At 39.9% G+C, this 17,435-nt stretch overlaps 2 protein-coding genes across 23 annotated transcripts in view; both read left to right on the forward strand.

The window, feature by feature from the left end:
• The first annotated feature begins 154 nt into the window (after window positions 1–154).
• On the forward strand, window positions 155–12,290 carry phf8 (PHD finger protein 8). Its single transcript, XM_071919857.2, has 22 exons — window positions 155–403; window positions 1,050–1,372; window positions 2,078–2,163; window positions 2,366–2,492; window positions 2,840–3,000; window positions 3,271–3,412; window positions 3,615–3,801; window positions 4,020–4,182; window positions 4,306–4,393; window positions 4,546–4,652; window positions 4,760–4,851; window positions 5,332–5,421; window positions 5,556–5,837; window positions 5,953–6,035; window positions 6,140–6,318; window positions 6,539–6,624; window positions 8,256–8,377; window positions 8,675–9,009; window positions 9,152–9,247; window positions 9,335–9,444; window positions 9,566–9,932; window positions 10,034–12,290. Exons 2-22 carry the CDS (start codon window positions 1,275–1,277, stop codon window positions 10,120–10,122), a joined length of 3,090 nt encoding a protein of 1,029 aa, XP_071775958.2. The 5' UTR covers window positions 155–403; window positions 1,050–1,274; the 3' UTR covers window positions 10,123–12,290.
• A 270-nt stretch (window positions 12,291–12,560) lies between these two features.
• Window positions 12,561–17,435, forward strand: part of huwe1 (HECT, UBA and WWE domain containing E3 ubiquitin protein ligase 1) — a 42,081-nt gene continuing 37,206 nt past the window's right edge. For 21 of the 22 annotated variants that reach the window (XM_078288451.1, XM_078288463.1, XM_078288445.1 and 18 more), the window contains exons 1-2: window positions 12,561–12,605; window positions 15,291–15,358. The gene's annotated coding sequence lies outside the window, so the exon portion shown is untranslated. The remainder of the gene's footprint in view (window positions 12,606–15,290; window positions 15,359–17,435) is intronic. The other variant, XM_078288446.1, reaches the window with a different exon arrangement.

Below are 17,435 nucleotides of genomic sequence, written 5' to 3' on the forward strand. Positions count from 1 at the left end.
GATGTTTGTGCAACTTCTCTTGCGGCCTTAACGTTCTGCAACGTTTTGTCTTTCTGAATGCAGCTCCATATATCACTAGCCACAACTTTATTGTTCCCTCAACAGCGGACAGCGACGAACAACCGTCTGGCGCTGCTACCTTTGAAATGGCGTTGATGCATTTACGTACTCAGTTATTTGTAGTTATTGTGCTCATTTAGGTGCTTTTGGTTATTTTTTTCCCGTCCAGTGTCAACTTCTGGGCGTGACCAATATATTTGGACATTACTGAGTCGTTAAACAAAAATGTGGTAAAGCTGTTTGTTAGTCATTTACGCTGCATAATAAGGCCGCAGCTACCCCCGAGCTTTAGTAGGGATTTCAACAGCTTTTGAGTGCTTGGCCCAGCTGCAGCCAGATCTCGGTAAGTTGCTAACAACAGATTTAGCTAGTGAGCTTGTTAAAACGATGCTTCTGTATTTTAGTTAACAATTGCAGATGCGGGTGATGTTTTCCATAAGTTTTAAAGCAATTTTAACAGTATCTAAGGTTTTATGTTGTATAAATAACCTGTTATTAAACGTTATTTTGGCAACATAACTGGCTAACATAGCTAGCTTGCTTGCTAAAACACGTTAGCGCTTATAGCAACAACATCCAGGCCCAGGGGATAGAGTGTTTACAAACAGCGAGCTACGACTAGCTAGCTAATTGGCTAACGTTGGGAATAGATAACAGAATAGAAACATTTTATTAAAATACTCTATGCAAAATATGTTTTGTTAACCACAATAGATGTTATCTCTCTAGCTTGCATTTAACGAATGGGAAATTGCTTGTTAAAAGTTATGTTGACATGAAGTTCTCCAAAGGTTAGCCTATTCAGCTAGAGTTAAATGAGCTTTAGTTAACAGGAGTATGACAGAAGCAAGTTTTACTCATGTTCTATGTGAGTAAAGTGTTTCTTATTGCTCACGTTATTTGATAATAAGGTGACAAGTAGAAACGGGGGTATTTATCATGTGTTATAACTATCATTTACGTTTTGTCTTGCTCCTATATTTCAACAGGTTTCCTGGTGAATGCTGTTTGCCATGTGTGTCAGGAACAGGCATCTGGCAGTGAAGTGTCAGACTGACAGCTCAGTGCATCAGTAACATTACTCTTAATATACATCTTTATTCAGGCTGTTTTAGTTAATGAAATTGTCCCTCCCTTCTGAATTTGATTCTGACTTCTCTAAGTGAATTGATATCTCGGACACTGGGAAGCTAGTTCCCATACACACGCTGAGCATGGCATCAGTACCAGTGTACTGCTTGTGCCGTCTACCATACGATGTGACACGCTTCATGATTGAGTGTGACATTTGTCAAGACTGGTTCCATGGAAGGTGAGTCATTTTCAAAATTTACACTATTGAACATAAATTGCTTACTGCATGTAATATGATCCAAATTATGTATTGCGTGATTCATGATCTGGTCACATTTGGTGTGTTTGTTACAAGGTTCCTGTGGTTATAAATGGCAAAGGACTCAGCCCATCAATGTTTAATGTTTAGGTTTGTGACACAGTACGTGTTACGTCAATGTCCGACGTGGTCACAAACATCACCAAAACACAGAGCTAATTCAACATGAATCTTGTCTGCACACTGTTGTCTGATATGTTAACAATTAGAGATGGGATGATATGCTTATCTCACAATGTGATTATCTCACTATATGGGGTTCACGATTCGATACGGTCACGATACAATGTAATGAAGAAAAATTCAATGACAACAAAGTCTGACTGCAGAATTATGTTTAATCCTGAGCCACTAATCCTTCTAGCAATGGCATTGGCTTGCTAGAATGTATAAAGCGATTTAAAAATGTCATTACAAAGTGTAAATAATATAATTGTGATGGAGAGCTTGTGAAATTTTGACAGGCAAGCCTTCTCATTTATGATTACTACAGCAGAATAAAATATATCAGGATATGTCACGATTTATTTTTCTGCCCACAATAGGTATTGTCACATTTTTGTATTGCGATATATTGGATTTTGATATATCGTCCCATCCCTATTAACAATGTTTTGTGTGTAGTTGTGTTGGAGTGGAGGAGGACAAAGCAGCAGAAATTGACCTGTATCACTGCCCCAACTGTCAGGTCACCCATGGGCCGTCTGTCAGTAAGTTGCTATTCTTTGGGTTTACCTTCATGCCTTCCTGAATTTGATATTTCCTTCACGTTTTATGTGCAGCACCAACCAAATCCTCTAAGAGTTTAGTTGCATAAATGCTGGTTGCCACAGTGTTTGGATCACCTCTTGGTCTTTCTTTCACACAGTTCTGCAGTTGTTGATTTTTGTTTTCCTTCTCTACTTTTCTCAGTGCGTAAGCGGCGCGGGGGGAATAAGCAGACAGATGGAGGTCCTGCTCCAGGAAGAGATCCTAGCCGGCCTGTCAAAACAGGCAGCCCACAGTTTGTTAGGGAGCTACGGAGCCGCACCTTCCCAAGGTAAGTCTCTACTCCACTGCCCTACAAAGGCAAACAGCAGTCACTACTTTAAATGTTCAGGTCATGAGTAGGGTTTAGAGTCTATATCAAGAAAAATTAAAGCCATGAATGCCATTAAATGATATACAGTCCACTTCCGTACCACCAATAATTTTATCAGGACAGAAGATAAAGGCTGAAGTCATTTTTCTTAGTTTCACTGCTTAGGCAGTTACTGCTGTTTGGCTTTGTAGGGGAGCCCAGGCTTCATGCACATTACTGTAAAGCTTCTATTTTAAGAAGTCGAAAAGTGTTTCTGTGATCACAGTCAAACCTTGTGTGCGTGTCTGTGTGTGTTTCTGTGACAGTGCGGATGAAGTGCTGCTGAAGCCGTCGGGGGCCCAGCTGACAGTGGAGTTTCTCGAGGAGCGTTCGTTCAGTGTTCCTGTCATGGTGCTGCGGCGGGACGGCCTAGGCATGAACCTGCCCCCGGCGTCATTTGGCGTCAGCGACGTAGAGCACTACATCGGTAAACTTTTGCCAGTTTTAGGGCTAGTTTCCCAGGCATTGATCTGTTATGTTTGTATTACGGCTAATGTGTATTCACTATTCAGGATGTTAGAATTTGTCAAGATCAGATAAGATAAGATAAGATGGCACTTTATTGATCCCCTTGGGGAAATTCAGGTGCTATGTATGCTATGCTATGTTTTTTGTGTACATGTAAGTTTTTTGTCAGACACTGTATTTGTATCATGGAAGCATTTCTCAAACAAATTTTATTCTGTGCTAATTGTAGGTGCGGACAAAGAAATTGATGTGATTGACGTACCTCGCCAATGTGACCTGAAGATGCGATTGGGAGACTTTGTGGAGTACTACAACAGCCCTAATAGAGACCGAGTGCTCAATGTAATCAGCCTGGAGTTCTCTGAGACCAGGTACACAGAAAGATACTTGCGTCATTGACCATTCAATTTAGTGTATTTACTGTATTAATGCATTATCTTGTTACTAGAGTTCAATATCAGTCTAGCATATTCAAGTAATCAAAAACCTGGTGTGTAAAACTTATAAATTCATGATCTAAGTGAACTAAATGGTTGACTGGTGAAGTGAAAACTGAATGGTTGACTGTTTTAGGCTCTCAAACCTGGTGGAAACTCCAAAGATAGTGAGGAAACTGTCATGGGTGGAAAACCTCTGGCCTGAGGAGTCTGTGTTTGAACGGCCCAACGTGCAGAAGTACTGCCTGATGGGAGTGAAAGATAGCTACACAGACTTCCACATTGACTTTGGAGGCACCTCAGTATGGTACCATGTCCTGAGGGTGAGAGGAAAAATACTTCTGGTGACTTATCAGAGAGTTTCAGATGTAGTGTTACACTGACAGCAAAACAAGAAAACCTGTAAAATTTGAGCTCTTGCATAGATTCATAGATCATACTGAATGTGAATAGTTAATCATTTGAATATACGTTGGCTATTGATTTGACCATTTTTAGAAATTGTCATTTCAAGAATGTATCTGTGTGTCTCTCTCTTCAGGGCGAGAAGATCTTCTACCTGATTTCTCCCACCCCAGCCAACCTGGCTCTGTTTGAGCGCTGGAGCTCCTCATCCAACCAGAATGAGATGTTCTTTGGAGACCAAGTTGATATGTGTTACAAATGCTCTGTCAAACAGGGAAACACCTTGTTCATCCCAACAGGTAAGCGGTAATGTGTTTGTTTAGTTTGGTAGTTGGGGGCAAAAGTGGTGTTAGCACATAGCTGTAGTCATACAAGTCACAGTCAAATATTGTTTACATTATTTCCATGTGTATGTCTTCCAGGGTGGATTCATGCTGTGCTGACTCCAGTGGACTGCCTGGCTTTTGGAGGGAACTTCTTACACAGTCTCAACATTGACATGCAGCTGCGGTTAGTTGCCTCAGGCTTTTCATACCAATCACATTTACTCTCATTATTTAGGAGCTTATCTTTGACCATATCTCTACAGAGATTGTCTTCCAGTTGGTGGCGATAACCGCTGATCTCTGACTTGCTCTGTGCTGTATTATCATTTCCTTCAGGGCGTATGAAATAGAGAAGAGGTTAAGTACAGCCGACCTGTTCAGATTCCCCAACTTTGAGACTGTGTGCTGGTATGTTGGAAAGCATCTTCTCGATACATTCAGAGGTAAGGGAATTTTAAATGTTGGTGATATAAATTGCCTTATATCTGTATTTTTGCCTCTGCCTTTTGTCATTGTAATGTTACCAATCCTGCACTTCTCTATCTTGCAGGTTTGAGAGAAAACCGCAGACATCCTGCCACTTACCTGGTTCACGGAGCTAAAGCCCTGAACAATGCCTTCCGAGGCTGGACCCGAAAAGAGGTCAGACAATAACCCATCGGAGTGAATCAGTGATTCATTTCTTTCCTTCTATCTTTTTGTCTCTTTTTTTTTTCTCTTCATCTCGTTGTATGTCCTTCTTTCCTTCCTTTACTCTGTCTTTCTTTTCTTTCTTTTTTTTCTCCCCTTCCTCGCTTCAAAACCAATTTTGCCACTGACATGCTGTAATATTTTTGGTGCTGCATCTGAGAAAAATCAATCTCCAATAACAGGAGCGGAGGTGCAATCACAAAAAATAGTCTAGAAGTACAAAATGGATGGATGCCACACTCTCTCCATTGAAAGTAATGGTTATTTATCTAGTGAATGGCCAAGGAGGCCTTCATTAGACAGCAATCCACAAGAAAATACATCATTATATTCTGTGTTTATTTTGTACACTGGAATATTTTGTTAGAATTATAATGTTGCAGAACTGTAATATTTTGTCAGATATGATAGATGCAATTTCTTCACACTCAGGCTTTAGCTGAGCACGAAGTGGAGATTCCAGAAACCATCAAGACTCAGCAGCTAGTGAAGGACCTGGCCAAGGAGATCCGTCTGGTTGAGGTAAGCCGTGGGGTGCACTCAAACTCCATGCAGTGTCTTTACTGTTTTGAATGGAAAGTTCGTTACATCCCTGAATATTAGCTGTGGTTTTTTCATTTACGTGTGTTTGGCATTGCTTTTTTGTCTTTCCGTAGGACATCTTCCAGCAAAACATTGGCCGCACTGGACCTCAATTCCCTGGCTCCCCACTCTCTAAAGCTCCCCTAACCACTGCACAGAATTCAGGGCGTCCCCCTGGGAAAAAGAGAGGTCCCAAACCCAAGGAGGGCATAGGGGGTGTTGGGCCGCCAGGACCCAAGAAGAAGAGTCAGAAGGGTCTACTAAAGGCAGAGGCTGGAGAACTTGACCTCCTCGAGATCCACACCAAACACACACTGAAGAAATTCCAACCTGGGAAGTCCAAAAACAAGAACAAGGTATGAGGTCTGCAGATGTTAGAGAAAACAATAGGAATGCTTGTCCAGAAATGTATTGTTTTTGAGTTTTTCATTCTAATGCTTGCTTACAATTCTTCTCTCCCTCTCTTTCCAGTTAGAGCTGCCGTTGGAGGAGTTTGAAGGGAAGCTAAATAAAAGCAAGCTGAAACTGGTGCTGACCAATGGAAAAATTCAAGGGTAAGCTTTGATTTGCAGCTGGAATTGGCAAATGTCTTTCTATTTTTCTTTTGTGATATTACCAAAGGTAGTGGTTCATATCTGCATTTTTACCCTGGTTTTAGCAAGAAGGAGGGTCGTTCAGGCAGTAGTAATGGAGCAGGAAGTGCTGGAAACTACAAACATCTGGCCATGGAGGGATCCAGTCTCTCTGATTTGGAGTCTGAGGATGAGCTGCAGATTGACGAGACCCCCCCTCCACGACGCAAACCTGCAGGATCCGGCAAGAAGAAGAAACTAAGTGGTGAGAAATAGACTTTACACAACAGAATTGTGAATGCTGGAATGTATTCAGGAGCCCATTTTTTCCCCCGTCAGCTAAATCTATAAGAGAGCAATAATGGCTTCTTTTGAATATTTGTGGCTGTGGGGTAAATATCTAATGTAGTTTAGTAGTATGGTCTCTGCAGAAGCCACCGTGATACTGTCTGTAACCTAACTAACTGCTAAAAATGTGCCTTCAGGTCTTCCTAGGAAGCTTCCCAGAGCCAAGCCCTGCTCTGACCCCAACCGCATCAGGGAACCAGGAGAGGTGGACTTTGATATTGAGGTGAGATTAGTATAATTGTCCCCCACCAAAGGGGGGACTATGGATCGGTCTCCGTCCGTTAGTTTGTTCGTTAGTTTGTTAGTCACACTGTAACGTTGACTTTGTGCCGCTAGGGGGCGGCATTGACAATGAATGGGGACTCAGTGGTAAAGCAATACAGTTAAAGTTATCGTAGGTAACATAATAGTCTACGAGACATCAGACTGGGTTGATCTGTTGAAGTGAGAGTCAATCAACTGTTGTACTATTATTGCACTCATCACTGCACTACCACTGTGTCGTCAGTGTTGACTACTTATATCATATTACCACTTACCTATTGTGCAATACCATATATCACTTATCATTTAGCATTTATATTATTCATAACACTCACACTCCTGCTGTTGTATGTTATATTGTATATTGTATTATAAATTGTATTGTAGTGTACATTGTGTAATGTACGGATTGTATTTATTGCGTATTGTAGTTCTTATATTTTGTACTGTATAGAGTAAAAACAGGACAATTACAGTTACTACATTTCAAGATATAACTTGTAAGCCTAATTCTGAGGAGACTAGGCAACAGAAATATATGGTCAATCTGTCCTTTCATTGTCCCAAACGAAAATGCTTATACAATTTCACTCATATTTCAAGTACACTCAAGTACACTCACTCAATCACTGACTGACCCAAGGGTGGAACTACATCACTGGTGGGGGACAACATGTTTACTATTTGCTTGTTTAACAGTGTGATCGGTTGATAACTGATCCAATCGCCAATTGAAATGATGTAAATAAATCATAGGTTTTATCCAAACAGTAATTACATGTTAGTGTGTGCTTGACAACTGATGTGCTTATTCGCCTATTGCTGCTGGTAGAGCTTGAAAAGTTTTTCATTGCAACAGCAGGGGCTCTGCCTTCTGTCCTTAAAGTAATTGTAATCTAGGATCATAGCCTGCAAAATTCAAAACACCACATTGGAAATTAACTGTTAGTGTTTATTAATATTGAAAACCTATCAGATATTTTGAATGACATGACAATTTTGAATTATGCTGATTGCCATAAATTCGCTTTTTTTTTTTTTTGGTGGTTGAAACGATGACCTATTTAGAACATTTTTCGGCTGACTATGATTGGTGGCCAATCGATTGGTGCACCCCCAGAGATTATATAAAATGGAAATTTTCAGTTTGGAAAATTTCCTAACGGAAATGCCCTCTCTCCTGTTATTTGGTGCTCGGGAGTTAGGGAATTACGGCATGCCGCTCTTTAGGCAGCGCAGAGCCTCAAGAGCTTTGCATAAGTGAAACACAATATGCGTTTGTACACCAGGCAGTATGTTAGAAGATGATTTTCTAACTGTAGTGGGTAAGTCAAAGCATGAATTAAATATTTTGTTTGTACAACACTGTGCTACCACAGCACTTTGCTGTTAATAAGTGGAGTTTTTAGAGACAATATAGTTTCACTCACTCACTCACTAATGCATAATCCCCCAAGCACCTTAAAAAGCACTTGTAGTTTACTGTGTCATAAACTTGGCTGCCATCATGAGTTGTCCGCCGTTGTTTTTGTTATTACAGCAGTGTTACAACATTGACAATAGTATGTATGTTTGTCCATGTGGCTTCAGGAGGATTACACCACAGATGAAGAGGCATTGGCCGCCCATGGAGTGAAGGGTGGTGCTGGTGGCATTCTGGACTTGCTGAAGGCCAGCAAGCAAGTGGCAGGCTTGGACTCTGCGGCACTCAGGTTAGGTCTCAATAATGACCATTGATCTTCAAAATCAGAGACAATTGGTGATGAAATATTAATATATGTATATTGGGCATTACGTATTTTAAATACACCTCTTGACCTGTGAATTCCAATGATTAGGGCAACAGTTGAAAACACAAGTGGGAAAGAGGAATGTCAAACTGTATTGTGACAAGAATCCAATAACCTTAGAAACTTGCATAGCTCACATATTTGCAATGGCTCTGCACTGTTTGGGGGCTTATTTTTGAGGTGATGAGTGATTTCTCAAGCCTGTCCTCTCTCACACAGTGAGGAAGCCCCAGCCTCTCCCAGTACTCGTGATGCCATCCAAGGCATGCTCTCCATGGCTAACCCACCTTCCTCGTCCTCCTCTTCCTCCTCCTCATCTCCCCTGTCTATCTCTGGAGGACTGACTGAAGGACTGGGGGTGGTCAAGGAGAAGGGAGGAAGGGCTGTGTGGGTGACTGGAGGGGTCAAAAAGACAGGAAGTACTGAGAAGAAGCCTGCTATCCAGCAGCGGCCTGGGAAGCGGCCAATCAAACGACCGGCCCGTCACCTTAGCGACGAGGAGAGTCCAGATGAGCAAGAGACTCTTGGCACCTGTTTTAAAGATTCAGACTATGGTGAGCAACACACACATTCACTTACACCTGCTGCTGATCAAAAACACCTCTCAGAGGTACATCTAAATGCCGGTCACAGCACTAAGGTTTACAAATTGTCATTGATCAAGCGAATGTTTTCTTAATCAAATTTGTATTTCAGTTTACCCGTCCTTGGAGTCTGATGAGGAGGACCATGCCAACAAGGCCAAGATGAAGCGGAAGAAAAACTGGGATGACACACCTTGGAGCCCCAAAGGTACCTGGAGTTAAACCAAAAAGACTATCAGATTTACATTTGAATGTTCTGGTAGTTGATCCCCTAACAATGTCTTTGCGTTTGTAGCCCGGGTGATGCCCACCCTTCCTAAACAGGATCGGCCAGCCAGGGAAGGGGCTAGAGTAGCGTCTGTGGAAACTGGCCTTGCAGCAGCTGCTGCCAAGCTGGCACAACAAGTGAGTAGGGAAACAAGGGAAAAGTTTAGGTTTAGACATGGAACCATGTGCTCAATGCATAATATTAGATGTGCTTTTACCTAAAGATTTTGACTAATTTCTTCTGTTGGTTATGAATCAGGAGCAGCAGAAACCGGCTAAAAGGAAGTACACCAAAAAGCAGCGTCCCCCTGCTCCTGTAGCCCCTCCTCCCCCTGTTCAGACCGAGCCAACCCCACCCTCTCCACCACCTGCAGCAGAGTCTGCAGCAGACTTCAGCCCAGACAGGAGGATGGAGTACTACTCTGCCAGTTTATTAGACCATGAATACACAGCAGGACCGGGACCCTTTGGCCCTGGAGGCCCTAGAGGCAGCGGGGCCATGGCCCCTGGTGTATTCCTCACTTCGAGGCGACCTTCCCTCTCTCCCCAGAACAGCAGCACTTATTCCCCCTCCGGTGCTTCTCCTGCAGGGCTAGCCAGCCAAGGCGCCACAGGAGGCGGTCAAGGTAAACATATACTTTAACAATTCATAGCACATGATTGCTAAACTCTGTGACAGGACATGTTCTTATTTATTTCTCCTTTCCCTTTCACTTTAATTTATCAGGTAAACGTCCAAAGAAAGGACTTGCAACTGCAAAACAGAGACTTGGAAAAATTCTGAAAATCCACCGCAACGGCAAGCTTCTTTTGTGAGAGATGTTGGAAATGTGGCTGAAGATTTTAAGTGGGAACGAAGAAAAAGGCTTTTATTATAGGAGGCTTGAAGGAAGTGACTGCTTCAACAGATAGTGATTTATATTTTGTACTCTAGCTAAAGCTATTTACTATTGTTTCACCTGTTATCGCATCTTCCCATATCTTGTCCCATATCATTTCCCCTGCCCAGCTAGTAATTACCAATCTACTTTGACATTGTGCTTCCACTTAGTCATATCTACATGTACCTATTTTCAGAAGCACATTCATCAAGTTATCTACAGCAAATTAAACTGATTTGCTAAAATACCTAACATGCTAAGTAACTCTGGATAATTGATAGTCATGTCCAATTGGCATTGGTAACAACAAATACTGAAATGTTTTTCAAAATAACAGGTGGACATTACATTTAACTAGCTAGTGTGATAAAGTGATGAACTCTAATATCTCCTTTTATTTAGGCTATTTTAGTGTCTATTTACGCAAAGGTTGTACTGTCCATTAATTTTTAAAGGGAAAGAACACATTTTCTAGTCAGGTATAATGTAATGCGTTTGTTTCAGTTGCACAGGGTTTCCTGTTGATTGAATATGTATTCCCCATAGTTGTATTTAGTTGTCTTTTTACCTCAGTAAATAGGTTATTTAGGGGGATTATGAGTTCAAAGCAACACCAATCTTTACACAGATTAAACAGTTTTGCTACAATCTTGTGTATGCACACGGTTAGTGCCCAGTACGCCACGTATCAATTCATTTTGAAGTATTTGTCCCCGATGTTTGCAAACCCTCACAATTTTCTTCATATAGAGTAACACTTGAATAGAAAGTGCTAAAATGATGCCAAAAGATTCATGTCATGCTATTTTATTTATTCAGATCATATTTATTTAACATGGCAGCATTTTGCCACCTCATTTAGTTGCTTTTTTTAAAAAGTATGTTTTTACCACCTCACCTTTTGGAAGCTTGTTTTTCTCCCCCATTCTAATTTAGATCATCAGCCACTTAAGACTTGTATACAAATTTTATCTCTATTGCTTTGTTAGAATTTTTTACTGTTTCAGTTAAGTCATTGTAAATATTTGTAATTTATATAGCTACACGGGAAAAGCAGTAAAGAAATGAAGAGACTAGCCTCCCGCAGTTTACTATAATTTGTGCCCCAAGTCTTAGCAGCATTCTTGGGCCAGATCTAGCGACGTGCTTTCTTTTCAAGGAATGTTCTAGCAACAAAATGTGGGCAGAAGTGTAGATTTAACTATGTCAAAACATTGAAGGTGCAGGATATGGAGTGATATGTAAATATATGTTGTAATTTAATTTCTTTTATAGTTCAAAAAACTTTGTTTGAGATCTTTCTTAACATGTACATGATGCATTGCTGTATTTGGAAAATATATGAAATAGTTCATGTTTTTTTATATTTGTACGCAGTAATTATGTCATGCTTAGTTTGTCATGTTGTGTTGTCAGTGTAATAATGGAGGTGTTGTGCTGGAAAAAAAACTGCCCTTGTTTGATTTCATCCATTTAGTTATATATTAATTATTGTTGATATTCACTCTTGTGTCAGTGTATTGTATGTGTTAAACATGATGTGTTTAAATACGACCTGGAACAGATAAAATATACCTTGGGCAAAGTTTCTTTTTTTCCAGTGAATTTATTTGAGTGCCCCATACCAAATCACCAAAAGAGTGATTTGAGGGCCAATATTGTATAAAATGGATGGCTTTCTTTTTACTGAGCTTTAATCTGCAGGAGCCCTCAGTTTTCCATGGATTCACTGGCATGGTATTACTATTTTGACCAAGTGTATTGGAACAGTACTGTCATCATACAGATAAAACAAGGAATATTGTGTTGTATTAAACACATCTAGACTGTACACCAATCTGATTTCTTCCCATCAAATTACTATTTGATACTGTGGTAGATGCAATTTAGGGGTCTTTATAACAAACCACTCTAGATATTTTTTTCCGAATGATTAGTGTGGACCACCGTTTTTCTCAGGGTTTTTTCCCCTTTGTTGTACTAATTATTGTAGTATTAAGTTCTTATCTAAGCATTATTTACATAGCTGAAGTTATTTTAACTGCAACCTTTCCCATTCAAATTGGGATCAAAATGCATTTGTTATTAAAATGTCGGATCTTTATCCCCTAATTTTCAGTAAATTTGAATACACTTTCATATTAAGCTGAATTAAAGTATATTTTTCAAAGCCTGAAGAATTGTGCTGTGTGCTTTCGTGTGCACATCTATTCATCAATGATCATGGAGGTAGAGAATAACAATTAATATATTTATTAGACATACCCTCCCCAAGACTAGAAACACTAGTAGTTTTGTTTTGTTTTTTCCAATTACAAGGGAGTGCCCAGAGTAACGCAGCAGCAATTATTCTCGCGAGATCCAAACTGCCCTACTCGCTAGTGCAAGATGGAGAAGTGAATGTAACACGCATCCGAGGTAAGCAGAAAGATATATTCTAGAGCATGGACTTGGTTATTAGCTGATAAGTAGTATACATTTGTCGTCTTCAACAACCGCCATTGGTGATTTGCATCCGAAATTGGGAATCAAGACCATAAAACGAGTGTCTTTTTGAGGGTAAAGTCCGGACCTTCTGCTGTGTAAACCGCCATTTTTAATTTAGCCATGATCCTACCGATAGAAAGAGCATTGTGCTGTGTTCTCACTGCTAGCTGGTTAGCTCGCGCGAAACCCACAAACATACACGCCACACACACATACGCACACTCATGTTCACTGTGGGTATGTGTGCCTCTGTCTGTACGACTACAAGTCAAATTAGCATGTTCGCTAAATAGCTGCCGGAATGTTCTGTCGAATGATGAGACAAATGACCGGTGAGAGTTACAATGCTTGTCAGATTGCTGATTTGACTTTCTGAAACCTGCTAGCCGTTAACGCTAACGTTAAATTGGAACACAAGTAACTAACGTTAGCCATAACTGCTTGTTAGCTAACGTCACCTAACGTTAGCTTCTAACTTTGCTAACGTTAGCGCTACACTGACTTAGCTAGGTAGCAACTGCAACAATGTTAGCGGGCATTATGAACTGATTTGATACGGAAACGTCAGCAAACGTTAACTAAGTTGAGTGTGAAAAACTAGGTGGTAACTGTAGCTGACAAATTAAGGTGTCACCCACGGCATTACTGTATTTTCTGATGCAGATGATCTTAACATTTCCTCATTACTAGCTAGTTGTGCGTTTCTGCTTGGGTGGTAATTCCCTATCCATTGAGAGGTCTGTTCAGTAAAATAGCTTTGACATTGACAGTTTAATGCCATCAAATATACTTCAAACTACTATGTAAGTTCACTTTTTTACTGAAAGAAGATCGACTTCCTTTCTGTGAGGCATTCAGATCTCTTGTAGTTAAACTGCACTTGATCAAATCAAGCTGTAGTACTAGTCAATAGCAGTTTTTGTTCAGTGGCAAGCCAGTGTGTACAATATCTCTGGTCCCTGCAGACCCTAGTCTCATCATGACCGCTGTGATGACACGAAAACAGGAGGACCTTCTGTTGCTTGCCCTCTTAATTTACTCAAATGTAACAATGGCTGAAACAACTTGTTTTTGTTTATTCGTTCTAGTCATTAGCTAGTATACTAACCATGATTTGCATCAACACTGGACAAGTAAAGGCCAGTTTTGAAGCACAAACAAGCTGATAACTGATCTGTAAAATAAAATGTTTGTCTGTATTATTGGTTTTAGAGCTTGTTATCTTTGTTTGAATATGTCTGAGCATTTACCACCAAATTGGATGGCTTTTAATCTTTGTCTTCGGGCAGCAAAGTTAATCGTTTGTAATTGGCATATAATTCAATGATATTGAGAATGCCTAATTTAATTTTAGAATGCCTGCTGTATCAAATGAAACACTCCTATTTACATTCGTTGTGTATTTACAATGTGTGTTATAACCAGTCGCAGCTATTTAGTACACAGTCATTTGTCACTGTTTCACATGACAAAGGCATGCATGGGCATAACAGAAAGTAAGACTGGGTTGAGCAGGCTAGTTGGCAGACAAGTAGCTTGAACTCAGAGAATGCAGAGAGGGAGTGATGAGCTGGTGTTTCCAGTCCACGCCTCTGGTAAGAATGGATAGACCCACAGATGACAGAGATGCAAATCCATCCAAGTGCCAACGCTGAAACATTTTGGATGAGAAAAATGCATCATCTTGTGTCATTTGGTTAATATATCAAACAAGTATAATACTGTGTAAACTTCACCTTGGGGTTTTGGTTGCACCTCACGTAATATGAGCAGTTGATAAAATAATTTCAAGAATCATCACAGAATCTATTATGATGAGTGCATGAATGCCAATGCTGTTGCAGCACCTGGTTTTCTAGCTACACAAATGACTATCGCGGGTCTATTGTACAGTGTCTCTCCCTATCCATCTGACTCCTGCAAGAACAGTAAATTCGCAGCAACGACCCCAAGGTAAAGCACAGATCTATTATGTGAATGTGTGAATAAGGACCACAGAAAAATGTAAAGTGTTTATTCACACACTTTCTAGCTGCTGCTGTAAGAACTTAATGCTCCACTGATTTTATAAGGGTCAAAGGAAAAAGTTAAATGTTTATTACCTCGATCTAATTGATCTTAAGACACGAAAGGTGCAATTATAATGTCATTTTGTTCCCCAAATCATAGATATTGATAAGCATGATCACAGTATTTGTCAATATAATTGGGGTGATCACTGTTGCTGTAAACATTTGGCCTTAGATTTTCTACCGGTGTATAGATGGTGATGAGATTCACTGTTTGCATTATGCCTCAGGACCAAATCTTTTTAAACATATGGAAGAAATGACTCTCTTGTAAGAATTGACTCTTCAATGCAGGTACTGTACATCCGATGAGAAATGTTGATTTTAAAATGTAAATATTATGCTGGGTCCTTGGATATATTCAGGCAAAGGAATTCAAGAAACCAAATTATGACACCAGCATAACAGTTTTGATGAGTATTTTATTGCACATGTCAACATTCCAGTTTTGATGTGTTTCACTAATGGCATAGCTGTGTAAATCTTATTTTGTCATAGCTGATTTTGTTGATTTATTTATTTATATATTTTTTTTAAATGCTTTCAGATAGTTAAGAGACTGCAAAGCTAGCCAAGGAGGAGAATGATGGAGCTATTGAACCAAAGCAGTTTCTGGTATGTACTGCTCACCTAATTACTACATTAACTAAAACTATTTTGGTTAAATGCAGTGGACTAGAAGGGATGCACCGATCTGCCACCAATATCTGATACCATAGCCGATACCATCCTACAATAGGGTATCATAAAATTCACCCAGTAATGAAATTCAAAGCAATGAGGCACATTTAAATGTCAGAAAGAAAGGTACTTGATTTTCTGTCTTTTTTTTCCACATAAAAATGTTGAGATGCGGAATCGGCTGCATATTCGGTTCACAGACCTACAGCAGTAGTTTCGGTGTCTAGTCTATTTACCCTGCGTGAGGCTTTCACAGAGATACACAGTGAAAATACACTGTAGATGGTCAGATTTGGATAATTTCACCACAGAAGCACATATATATTCAATGATCAACCTACCAGTGTCTTTACGGTTGCTGTTGACCAGTACATGTGCACTGATGTACATTTTAAAAGCAAGAGTCATTGTGGGATGATGAACATCATATGTGCATAGGTCCTATGTCCAATCACAAGTCACAACACTGGCTGAAAAATAATCCTAAACAAATCAACGTGACTGCTTTGATGTGTCAGTCTGTGTAGAAAGTGAAGATGGATGATATAATCACCGTAGTGGAAAAATACAGGGAGCTATATGACCATCATCATTGTTTCTACAAAGACAACATTAAAATAAGTAAGGATTGGATGTTGTTGCTTCGGCTGTTGGAGCACAATGCAAGTACAGTCTATTTTCACAGGGTATTTCTCTGTGCGCGTGGAAATACGCTTCTGGTCTGAACAGCCCAGCTGCGACTCACGCAACTACATCTCCGTTTCGCGCCCTGTCTGAACCAGGCCTAATAGAGAAAAAGATTATATCTGAATTATTTTGTCCAGTGACCCAAAATAAATGAACTACTCCATATTGCTTCATAAAAGTAATGGATTGGATTGCTTCTTAAGATTGCCCAATACTTTAGCTTTCTGTGTCAGCAGTGAAGAGGGATCCATAGATCCATATGCATCCATCACATCACATGTGTAAAGATGGCAGATTTGATGTTGTTGCCCACTCCCTTGGGTTGTTATGATTGAGGCAGCTGCTTCACAGAACTGAGCTTTCAGTACACCAAAGTGTCAATACAGTTTTACAGCTTTAGTGAACCAAAGAAGTTACACTGCAAGACACATTTTATAATTAAACACAGTAAAGTCGAGCAGTCATTCAGTTCCGAATTTTGAAATTTCACAACTGTAATAGCTAATGATTCTAATTGGCTCAATCATTTTGTAAAATATTTTCTACTTTTTCACCTACAGTGAATAGTGTACAAATGTTAACATCAGCTCTTCAGAAACAGGACACACTGGTTGTATTTTGCACTGTGGGGTTGGCTGATGGGAGCAAAAGACTTACATTTCATTAGTTCAAGTTTATTATTATTATTATTATTATTATTAATTTGAGAGGCAAAATGGGCTACCAAAATATGTAGAGAATATTGCTGAATAAATAATGGTCTATCTCCACAATCATTTTAGGCTACAGACAAGCCTTAAAGAGCAGAATAATGATGAATATGTCATATGATGCAAAACAAGTTGTAAACCAAGTATATTACAAACTATAAACCAGAGAAACTGAAAGGGGCCTAAAACACACAAAAAAAGATAAAAGGCTTTAGTGCCCACTAGGCTAATATAGGTGTGTAGGGGTGTGCATGTGTTTTGGGGAGGCAGGAATTGTGCTGAAAAATCTCCCTTATTTTCAGAAATAGACATCAGCAGGTATGGCTTTGCAGCATAGAAGCAGAGGAATGTGTTGCATTGCAACACCAAGTTGGAGAGTTCTTGGTATTCTGTTCACTGCCAGCACTTTGGCTCTCTCCAACTGTTTATCTAAAATTAAAATAGGCAAACCTACTTCTTGAAAATGTCAACACAAACACAAAAAACTTGAAACACTCAGTCAGTGTCAGATATTGCTCTTAGTGTATATATGTTTTAAGTAGATTTTACAAGTTGCTGGTAGGAGAACGAAGCATGAGCATGACACCTACTGCTTCCTGGGATAGGCAATATTG

This window comes from Centroberyx gerrardi, chromosome 14, assembly GCF_048128805.1.
Source record: "Centroberyx gerrardi isolate f3 chromosome 14, fCenGer3.hap1.cur.20231027, whole genome shotgun sequence".
Classification (NCBI taxonomy): domain Eukaryota; kingdom Metazoa; phylum Chordata; class Actinopteri; order Beryciformes; family Berycidae; genus Centroberyx; species Centroberyx gerrardi.